Genomic DNA, 11543 nt, shown 5'->3' on the forward strand with positions numbered 1-11543 from the left:
TAACCCGATGTAAGGATGAAATCGTGACATTTAAACAAATTAATTTTAGACGTTAACCTTTTTTTATTTTATTTTATTTTAAATAAACTGCTCTAACAAGCTTAAGCTTAATTACCTTGTGCTGTACCTGCCTCTCAGATCACTTTGGATAAAAGCTAAATGAAATAGTAGAAATGTAAAAACATAAGTAGGTCCAATTTATTTTCCAGTGCTGTTAATGCCCGGGGACACTTTATAACCTGAAGCCAATCTTGTACACGTTGAATTCATTTTTAAAAAATGTTTTAATCAATGTTAGCAAATGAAATATCGTCACATTTTCTTTTTTTCTTTCTCTCCTTGTTTTATTTTTTAATGATTCCCAGCATTACAATGGCATCATATTGCGTGTTTAAGTTCTCTCTTCTTCTAGTCGTTGTCGTCCTGCTTCCCTGGAGGTGCAGGACTTCATATCGCAGTGAGGAAAAAGAGAAAAGTGCCCAGGAACTGTCTGGAGTTTAGACGTTTAAAGGAGTCAAATAAAGAATAAAAGGAAACACATTTAACTATATTTTTGTTTGTTTGCTTTGCCGCAGCTATAGCCACGGTTATAATTTCAACCAATTTATTTCTATACAGTCGCCAGCTAGAAATGAGAAAACAAACCCCATCTTTTCATAAATAACTAAGAATTTTGAGTGGCAAATCTGTCCCTGTTGTTTCTGTAAATTGCAGCTGTGCTATGCATGAACGGGAAGCTCGGCGATGCATTCAGGCGTAGCGGCGACGGAGGGTTTGACAGTCGTGTGTGTGTGCGTATTTGTGCAACAACATGCAGCTTCTATAGCAATAATTGTGCTTTACTATGTCAAACATTAACACCGTCGCGATCTGCATGAACTCCATTATTCCCAGAACTGAGAATGTGAGACGAGCTCGGTAGCCGCTAAACAGCAGTACGGCGCTAAAAAGGGTCTGATGAAGGAGCTGACGGAGCAAAAAAATGCACGAGCACTATCTACATCTAGTCTGAAAGATTAGCAGGGGACCCACTACATTAAACGGAGAGGGATAGAAATATAAAATCGGAGCGAGAGAGAGAGAGAGAGCTGGTGCAGACTTCCATTAGTGTGTATCGCACAACTGTTTAAGCGGAGATATTCTTCACAACATGCAGAGAAAACATTGAAACCAGCTGCACAGGAACGCCTTCAGATCAATGTCAAAATTACAGCAGCTGATTTACTGGAAGGCTGTGCTCTTAAATTACATGTTTTTAAACCATCACAGTAATATGATGTTGAAGCGCCACGGATCAGATGTTGAAGCATCCGCGCACACCTGACGCCTTCTATTCATCTGCAGCATGTCGTGTCGTTCCCCTCATGCAAATCCAACGTATGTAAGCGTCAATTAAAAGAGCGAGTCCTTTGTCAGACTACACTTTACCACTTAGTCGGGTTCAGGTTCAGCTAACCTTCAGCTCCAGGTCCTGATCTCAAACACCAGCGGCCTGCCGGTGCAATTACTCGCCGCTTTATGAACAACTGGTGGGGTTCCAGCAGATCCAGGGATCCCATGTCGGGTCATTCGATTAATTTTCAATCACAGTCATTTTCAATCCCTTTCACCTGCCTGGCCGCGCCATTACGGGGCACGGCTGCAATCTAATTTCGTCCTATCGCACAGGAAGAGCATTAGGAGCTGCTTATGTTGACGGCGCGCGCCATTGATTTTTATGCGCTATGCAGGGATCACGGTTGCGAGCTGCTGGGCGGCGAACATGATCTCGGCGGGCGCTGCGCGATTCACCGAACATGATCTGTGCACACGTGGGGTCAGCCCATGCGACACGCACACAAATGGAGGCATTAAAATACAGCACAGCCCGAGTCGCGCGGGGCATCGACAGACTTCCAATAAAGCTCGCTGCACAGAGCGGAGCGGCGAGAAGTCTCCGAGATGTTTATTCTTTAGCGCATCGGTTCCAGTTATGCTGTCAACCATCCAAGACCTCACTAATGGATTATCAGAAACCCATAATAAAATGTTCTCCCGTGGATAATCAGGCTTCAAATCTTTGGCACACATCCTATTTTCTCTCTAAACAAGCTCATCTGTCGCTTATTCGCCCTCAATGTGTCTGCACGCAACACAGAAAAGCAGGCGTCTTAGTCCAATTTTCCATATGCGTCCTACCACTGATTCCACTGTCAGCAGCGCTCAGTTGTCGCCGTGGGAGTCGCGTTGTGCGTACTGGTACGACTGTGTGGTTCATTACGTTGTTTCTGTCAGTATCCATTCGGCTCTGACCTTCAGCGCGTCTCACCTGTTTGCTTTGGCGCTACCTGGACTTCCCTGGAAACCGGGCTTATCTGCAAATTTCCACTGCAGGCAAAGTTGGTAATTACTTTCCCTGGCTTCCATCATTTTACAGCAATCCATCATAATCTGGAGCTCTTTAGTGATACAGAGCCCGCTGATGGTGACAGGCATTGCTAACTGGTTAGCGGCGGAAAGGCTGCCAAAACACAAGCACGCGGCGAGCGACTTGATCGAATTCCTCAGGAGCAAAATTACAGCTTTTTCTCGCCGGAGTGCCCGGCTTCGCCTGCTCTGTCTCAAAGTGTAGATTTGAATTGAAAGTGGCAAGTCTTAAAGTGCCCAGGAGCCAAGTTGGAAGAAGCACAGTTTAAGATTTCAGGGATGGAATGAGGTGTACGTCGGTGGTGGCAGCGATGTGGGAAAGAGGCGAGAGAGAGAGAGAGAGAGAGAGAGAGAGGAAAAAAAAAAATCTGGAGATGGAAGAAACAAATATTTGAAAGAAAGATTACCGTCACAGCTGCACAGAGCTGAGATGTGGAAAAGACAGAGTAAACAAGCCTGGTCTCTGGGGTGGTTGGGGGTGTTGTGGTGAAGAGAGAGAGAGAGAAAGAGAGAGGATGCATGAAACAAAACCAAAAGATGGTGCGAGAGCAGACAGACGAGGAAGAAGAGAAAGGAAAAGGTAGAAGAGAAGAATGAGAAGATGCAAAAAAAAAAATAAAAACAGGAGAAGAAAGAAAGAGAATGAGGGTGAAATGAAAATTCAAATAAGTTAGGAAACAGGAGTGAATGGGTGGGTGTTGTATGTGATGGAGGTGGAGGGGATGTGTGCTGCTGCATTAACATATGCTGCTAATTGAACACAGCAGCCGGTTTCACCCTAAAATGTAAAGAGGATCAACACTCAAGTGAAATGTAAGAATAACAAAAGGGCATTCTTTTTTTGTGTGTGTCCAGAAACCTCAAGCATGAACTTTCATGCAAATTAAACACATGTATGGGCACACGTGTAATGTTATTACATTAGTACTTTAATAGAGCCTCATTGGTGGAGTAATTAGACTAATGTGCTACTTAGGACTCTGATCCCCGGGGCTCATTAAACCCGTTTTAATGCCTATAAATACATATTTGAGAAAGAGCACATTTTTGAAGGCAGGTTGTTATATAAGTTAAAGTTAAATCTGCGTATATATGACGACCCACATACAGTCGCTGTGTTCAGGCACAAACAATGAGATTTATTCTTCTGTGGCATTATCAGTTCCTGCGGGATTTGCCATTGAAATACTTCCTCTGCACAAGAGGGAAGATCAATCAGGCAATCTATATGTGTGTGTGTGTGTGTGTGTGTGAATAAGTGTGATGTTATACGTGTGTGTTGTGTTTCCACTACCCACAATCAACACCTCGCAGTTGGACAAGGATGATCAGACTGCAGCTTCTGGAAGCTCGACAACAAAAATAAGTTTTTAAGTCATAAATGTTGCTGAACGAGCGCTGATTATTAATCTGGGATATGCTAAACGTTCAGTGGGAGGAATCCACTGCACGTCCACGCCTTCCACCGCTTTGATCAGAGGAGATCCATGAACTCCGGTGCCGGCTAAATCTGAACAAGCGCGTCTTAATCCGGCGCTGATTCTGTGATTTTATCAAGATACACAAGGAGCAAATGAAGAGTTCATTTTTTTGGGGGGGGGGAAATGTAGAGCATCATTAAAAGAAAAAGACGGACGATTATCTGCACACACACAAAAAAAAAAATCTGAAAAACGAAGCAGCTACTTCCTAACTGTGACCATTTAAAAAGTCTAGACACCGGCACCAAAGACTTTCAATTAGTGGTGTCAGTCAAAACATCACACAACAAATAACTCCTCTGCTAGTCCCTCAACAGACTAAAGGACGTATTATGTACAACTGTGTGATCATCATAAAAAGGAAATGGCTGCAGGGGATGAGTAGGATATCTTATTATGGCTGTCATAACAGCTATCATCCGACTCAACGACTGAACATTTACAAGGCTGTCACCGTGCAGCGAGGCCGCACTCCCCTTATATAACTCCGCCGCTTATGTCACCGCGTAGACGCAGGTCACGACCTTCAGCGGCTCCTCTCCTTTCATTCCCACCAGCTTGTCTTTCACTGGTGCCATTTGGCCTGGATGAAGAAAGAACGCTTCTATGAAGGGATAAATAACGACTTAATTACCTGAAAGTAGTCTGCAGGTGGATTTATTAGTTTTTATTAGTGTTTTTTTAGTGATTTTGGAGTCAGATAGACGTGTTTATATCCTTACGGTGAAGTAAATCACCACTATTTAGCTTTTTTTTGTCCCTCTGCTTCTGCAAGATCTTTAGAAATAGGTTATGGTTGGATAATTTCCTTTTTTGGTTGCCACTGTAGTTTAAACAAACATTACTAAGTGGTTCATTTGTTTTGTACCTACACCTGTGTAGGTAGGTGTATATCGCTGGTAATCTTGTTACAACACACTTTGGGTCCTGCATTCATGTGGATGTTATTTAGACATGTAGCAGCCGCCTAAACCACACCGAGCGCAACTCCTCTTGGCAGCAGGACCCCCCTACACAAGCAAGATAACGGACTGGCTCGAGGAACATGACCAAGAGCTCAGGGTGCCTCCCAACTCCCAAAGCATCAACGAGATGCACCAGAACAAGTCCGACCGACAGAAACCCGACACTCCCAGAGGTCAAGCATCCACATCCCACTGTGCTGGAGTTGTTTTGGCGACTTGAGGGGGAGTGTGGTGGTTTCATGTTTTTTTTAAAGTTATTTTTTTTGGCCTTTGTTGGATAGATTTAGTCAGAGAGAGAAACAGGAAAGTAGGGGAGAAGAATGTGGGGAGGACATGTGGGAAAGGGTCATGAGCGGGAATCGAGCTCATGACCTCCACATGGGGACTGTAGCCCTGCACATGAGACACCAGCTCAACCAGGTGAGCTGTAGTGGCGCCTGGTGGTTTCATGTTTAACATATAGCGCATACAATCAGCAGTAATCATGGAACAGTGCAGCTCACTGATGTGTTTTTGGGCAACAGTGGTAATAAGCCACATGAGGCTCTGGTGGGCTCAGGTCATCATTAGCTTTAGTTTTTGTTGATAACTATAAAAAATCACCAGACTTGTGCTTCACAAGCAGTTGTAAACAATTTGAAGCAAAGCAGATTATCCCACAACGATGTCGACATATTCTTATAAACTTACAGACAACTCATCAGGGTTTTGATCTCAACACATGCACATTTATAGTTTTGATGCAGATCCAAAAGCAGAACATTTAACCATGTCCTGATGCTGAAACACAATTAAAGAAGTATTCGTTCTCACTGCTGGTCAGTCTGTGTTCTGTCAACTGGAGGTGACGCAAGTTCAACAATCTTTTCATACCTTCACACTAAACACACACACAAGGTAGAAAACCCTAAATTTTTTCCAAATCAAGTTGTCCGTTTAATGTGCAAATAAGGATTTGGGCTTTAATAAAACATTCAAGATACATTTTTACGATGTGAAATCAACTTTTCCGAGGCCACCACTCACTGCCCTCCCTCCACCGACGGCTTCCATTTCCCTCTGCATCCTCAGCCCTACAGTGAAATGAACTGCCATGGTTAATTCTCAAACTGATCCCTCTCCTTCTGTCTCCACAGAGGAAGGAAGCGAGAATGAGTGAGGATGAGGGAAGGCTGGGCGGGGTGGTGGTGGGGGCGAGAGACATAGACGGAGAGAGGGAAAGCGAGAGAGACAGAGCCACCCCAGAAGGCTGAGTTAGCTGTGACAGAGAGTGATGCCCACTTCCCCTCCTTCTATCTCCGCCATCCTTTTCTTTCTTCATCACTTTTTAAATCCCGTTCTTCTTCCTGCGCTCCCCGACGCGGCGCCATTGTACGACGACACATCACAGCCCGGCTCCATCCACACCCCCTCCCAATGATGATTCATCGACCTCCTTATCGCATCAGACGACTTGATGGGCATAGTAAAAAGAAATTAAATCTTAATTAAATTTTCATCTTTGACAAATTTGTCTCTGCAGAGCCGCCATATGCTCGCCGGGTTTGGGGGGAAAACATTGCGAGGAGAAGGAGACTTTTGGAATCGGTGTTGAATGGGTCTCGGAGATTGCAAAACAGCACAAGGTGCATTTTTCTGTCAGCCGTGCGCGCGGTCTTTTCTATTCAGGAGGGATAACCTTGCATTCCTATAGATTTTTCACAGCGTTATTACATTATGGATTTTTCCACCTCCAAGACAAAATATAATAATGCACTTTATACTAGGACTGTTTTTCATCACTCGCAGGGCAAAGGGAGAGTGTGTGTGAGTGTGTGTGAGCGAGGCAGGTCTAGATGAGCACCTGTGTGTGTGTGTGTGTGTCACCTTTTTTAATAATGTGCTGTCAATCTGAGCTCTGGGAACGGCCATTTCACTAACCCTCCCTAAGTCTCATAACGCCGATCCTCCGGGAGGGAGAATAAGTCATCAGTGGCCGGCGGCCGCGAGTCCTCCAGCTGAAATCACAGCGGACGCAATAAGGAGACGGGGCGGGATAAAAGTTGGCTTTTCAATTAATACCTGCGCACTTGAACTCATGGGCAGCATAAGTTCCTGCTGCCGGTTTCAGCTGATGCATGCGAGGAGCGCCATCAGGCCCCGTGCTAATGTGACTTTGCGAGGAGAGGATAACAGGAACGGGATAATGCTGACTGCTTTTATGTTAAACATAAAAAGCCAGTCGCAGGTCCGTCATCCATTTATTCATTTCCCTCCCTGCGATGGCGGCGCTGCAAAGTCTCCGGACCCGGATCATCTCACGGCTCCTCACGTCCGTAACACTAAACTAGCGGCGTCCTTGCTTTGTTCGCAGACGTTCTGCTGGGGAGCGAAATAAATAATAAAAAGCAAAGAGTTTAGGGAAATGGAAATTCTAATGTATTCCGCATTTGTCTTGCTTGTAGAAAGCTTCGCATTCGTCCGTCTTGTCGAGGCAAGTTGGGCCGCAAACAACGGGCGTCATGCTACCATTATTTCCTGTTACCCCCAGAATGAATCTTTCCTTTCATACATGCACTACAAATAAACCTGCCACCATGTTTTTTTAGTGTGTTTTGGCTGCTTGGGGGGCAGCGGAGACAAGCCGCGAACACCGCATCCACACATCAGCACCTTTTCAGCTCATCTGGCGCAACGTGAATATTCATTTGAAGTCGTGATTCTCGCCACCGTATCTCTCACTTTAGCTTCATTTTTGATCTGCACTGTGGCTATTTGATCCTCTGCATAAACTACACACAGAAACACCAGTTACATTAAAGAGAGAGAAAAAACAGTGTTTATGTTTTTGCCAGATATCAAACACAGGCCGACATCAACACGAAGAAGATCTCCTCGTATAACGCAACGTTACCAGAAGACTTAAAGAGGCTGGCCCACTTACTTCATCTCAAGCAGGAGTAAGTAATTGCCTCTGTTCTACATTAGCATTGCAGCTGTAGCCGGACAGCATTATTTATGATCTCTAATCCATACCGTGTATCGGTGTAAAGCTCGGGCCCCTACATCAGCACACACAGTAAAACATGAAGATCATGAAGTCGGGAGGAAAATTATAGCCCACGCCGCTCCGGGTGACAGATATTAACCTGTTATGGATTCATTTAAAACATCCCTTTTGTACGTGACGTGAGAAGATGCCGCGTAAACTGAGCCAATCAGGTCGTAGGAGTAAAAGAACTGCATTTTGTGAGCTTCGGTTTCCCCGCATCATCGTAAATTAAAACAATCTGTGGATGAAACGATCCCTGATGATTCTCAGAACAGTCCAGGGTGGAGTCGCCTGTATTTGCATCACAAAGCAAGAAGGAACCACCCAGTGCTCCCTGTGGGATATTGGCAAATAAACACCAATAATATGGAGTTTATTTCCCCCACAAGTTAAAAAAATCCAGGAATCACTTCTCTGTCATCACCACCTCTTCATCCGTTGTTCTGTTGGTGCTACTGAGCCAGAATATTCACCACAGCAGTGTTTATTTCATGAGGTCCGCGAGTCACTTCCACCGTTGAACACAGTTTAAAAGAAATAACTTGAAACTGAAAGCTAGCGAGAGCTGAAACCCCGACGCTGCTGCTGCTGCTGCTGCTGCTGCTGCTGCACACTCAGTCTGCTCACACACTGAGGTGTGAGCATGCGTGACCTTTTCCATCAAAGCACCGACTGGATGCTGTGGGTGTTTTGTAAAGGATAGGCGGACGGTAACGAAGAGCGAAGTCAGACACAGGGCATCTGCTGCTGCCGCTGCTGCTTTTGGGCCAGTGTTTTCTTACACTTGTGTTAACATGGGGTCAGGAAGGAGGACTCCGAGATAATCCTGCCGCTCCTGCCGAGCCTCGGAAGAAGTCGAAATGCAGAATGCTCCGTGCATATCAAGTTGCTAATGTAGAGCGAAGAGTTCTCTCGTATGTTTCCTCATTTATTGCTGCAGTACGAGCCCTAAACTGAGCATTTAGCGTTGCCGTGTTCACTGACTGTGCTGCTTCTCTTTGCAGATTCAGTTTGATTTTTGCAAAAGGCTCAGTTCCTGCTCAACACATAACTACAGGACGGGGAGACAAACCTATTTTCAGCGATTTGTTTCCACATAATGAACACGTCTGTCTCTTTCCTTTTCACCTCCTTTTGTCGATTTCTGTTAATTCTGTCACTTCGACACGTCACAGCATCTCACTCCAAACGTGGTGACAGTCAGACCAGCGCCGCTAATTGGGATTTTAATCATTTGTGTGAGTGTTTTTTGCTACATTTATTTTAGGTTTAATTAATCCAACAAATCATAGCGTGTGTGTTTTTTTGTCTATAAGGTGTATCCTAATTCCTGAGCCTCTTAATTAGCCGACATGTCGGCGGCGAGCGTTTGTACTCACAGATATTAGCCGTGCCCTTGGGGATGGGCAGGTAGGAGCCGGCGCTCCACGCTCGGCCCTGGTAGTTCCTCTTACAGCGACCGCAGTCGGGTCCGGTGGTGTTGTGTTCGCACTCGCAGCTCAACTTCTCTTTGTCGTACACGCAGCTGTTGGCGTGAAGATTGCACTTGCACCTGTCGGAGAGGGAGAGGAGGGGCAGACAGAGGACATGAGTGAAAAAACAGACAGCCTTTTTTTTTTTATTCCGTTGGACAATGCGGCTGAAGGGCAGCGCGTCCTTGACTAGCGGTGGCATTGGAACACAGTCGGAACAGTTAAAACAGTTGCTTCCTCAACTTCAAGAGGTGCCGGTTCAAAGGAGGCAGGCGACTGCACGAACAAATCTGGCATCATTATTTCCTCTCTTTTCTCCCCTCCCCTCCTCCTCCTCTCCATCCTGAAAGGTAGCTCGGTTTTAATTGTCCCACTGGAGGATGCATAATTGTAGTAAGGTCACAGTCGACGGGCGGGGGGAAGATCAGGAGGGAGAGAGGGACAACGAGGTGCGAGGGAGGGGGAGGACGCCGAGGAACGCCAGCCAAGTTAAATTGTGGAACAAGCACTTGGAGAATGAAGGAATTGAAAGGCTTGTAGCTGTGCGAGACGATGAATAGCTCAGAGTTAGCCAGAGGGCAGCATGGAGCAACAGCACGACTACCTCCTCTATGACAAATTAATATGAGATGAGATCTCAGAAGCATATTTTCAGTTTGGAAAGAGGGACTCCCTTAAGGTACACTAAATCCTCGCTCACATCCTGCTCACCAGAACCGCCATTTAACAATAAATTCATTTTCTGCCGCGGCTGGATGAGTATTGAGGGGATGTCTATCTGTTAAATTAATTTATGAGCCTCATGCAGCATGAAGCACTTGGAGGGATGTAGAAAACTTTGGATTTTCTAGACCTTTGCGGCACACAACAACGTGGGCTGTGGAATTTTTATCCTCACAAAATAGGCGGTAAACAGGGACGATGCGTTCTGAGACGGTCCCGCGGGTTGTTTAATGGTTTAATGTTAGACGCAGGTGAATGTTCTGAGGCTGTAAGCAGAATGGCAGCATTTCTCAGTCTTTTCGACGCAGTAACTGTCTCTGTAGATGTGATTAAGCTTCACCAAACATGTTTTTATCGTTGCTCTGTTCGCTGTCTGGAATCACTCACAAGGATCCAAAGTGTACCGATCACAATCCTGGAAATCTGACTTCCAGGAGTCATTTCTCATAAAAGATGAGTAATTCTATGAATGTTTTTGTTTTATTTTAAAGGGAGAAGGCCGGCAACAGTTGGGTAAAACACCACTATTTAGAAAAGTGGCCTATCATTCATCTTTTAAAAAATTTTTCTAAATCTCTCGATTCATTCTCAAGGCAGAGGAAGGAAAACGGAGGGAAAGGTGTCGAGCGAGGCACAGATTAAAACAGATCAAGTATTAGCGAGAGGTTCCGGTACCAGCTGGCCTCTTTCAGCTGCACATTCAGCTCCACCACAGCTTGATCTTAGAATAAATATCATAATTCGGAGGAAGGGCACGGTCTTAAACCGCTCACCGGTCCTTGACCTTGATGCTAAACTTAAGGGCTGAACGAAGGGATAAACACAAGACACGTCACCAGGAGCAAACCAACACAACTTCTACAAGTAAGGTTTTCTGTGATCACGAGCAGCTCGACAACATCAACACAATTACAATCATTTTAAACATTTAGCGCATATCGTACTTGTCTAAATAACACCGAGCTCGTCATACTTCGGTTTGGGACATCCGGTGTTTGGAACTTGTAGCTCATGAAATATTACAAGTGCAAAAAGTAAGTAGTCTACACCTTTTATTTTTCATCACGCCGGATATATTTTTCATCAGCGTTTTAATATCTTATGCCGCTTGGTCTCAAAAACACTTCTCTGACAGTCTCGGTCTGGTCTCGGAATCGACCACGTTTTCACTCCGTCTTGTCACGTCTCGTCAGACAAAGAGGATTCTTGATTTAAACCACAAAGACTTTGTCGCTTCTCCGTCGGAATCTGCTTTAGCGTCAAAAAGGAAAACACGCATCACGTAGATTCTGCAAGTCAACGCTTACTGAGCGACACGTCAGACCTTTAGAAGTCAAACTTAGAGAGGAAGCATGAAGAAAGGAAAGCTAAGCATGAGTGACAATCTGCTTCTGTTCCTCAACAAAAGTGATTTATCAGATATTAGCCATACGTATGAGCCACCTGCTGCACGTTTCAGGGCACA

General features: G+C 45.1%; 1 protein-coding gene across 2 annotated transcripts in view; it reads right to left on the reverse strand.

The window, feature by feature from the left end:
- The window catches only part of ntng1a (netrin g1a), a 113438-nt gene that overhangs the window by 22499 nt on the left and 79396 nt on the right, over nucleotides 1-11543 (reverse strand). Inside the window, exons 4-6 of one of the 2 annotated variants that reach the window (XM_008280217.1) lie at nucleotides 9259-9435; nucleotides 6609-6620; nucleotides 1894-1904 (exon numbers count right to left, since the gene is read on the reverse strand). In XM_008280217.1, coding sequence (XP_008278439.1) covers nucleotides 1894-1904; nucleotides 6609-6620; nucleotides 9259-9435 — 200 coding nt within the window. The remainder of the gene's footprint in view (nucleotides 1-1893; nucleotides 1905-6608; nucleotides 6621-9258; nucleotides 9436-11543) is intronic. The other variant, XM_008280218.1, reaches the window with a different exon arrangement.

This window comes from Stegastes partitus, unplaced genomic scaffold (assembly GCF_000690725.1).
Source record: "Stegastes partitus isolate 25-593 unplaced genomic scaffold, Stegastes_partitus-1.0.2 Scaffold186, whole genome shotgun sequence".
Taxonomy (NCBI): domain Eukaryota; kingdom Metazoa; phylum Chordata; class Actinopteri; family Pomacentridae; genus Stegastes; species Stegastes partitus.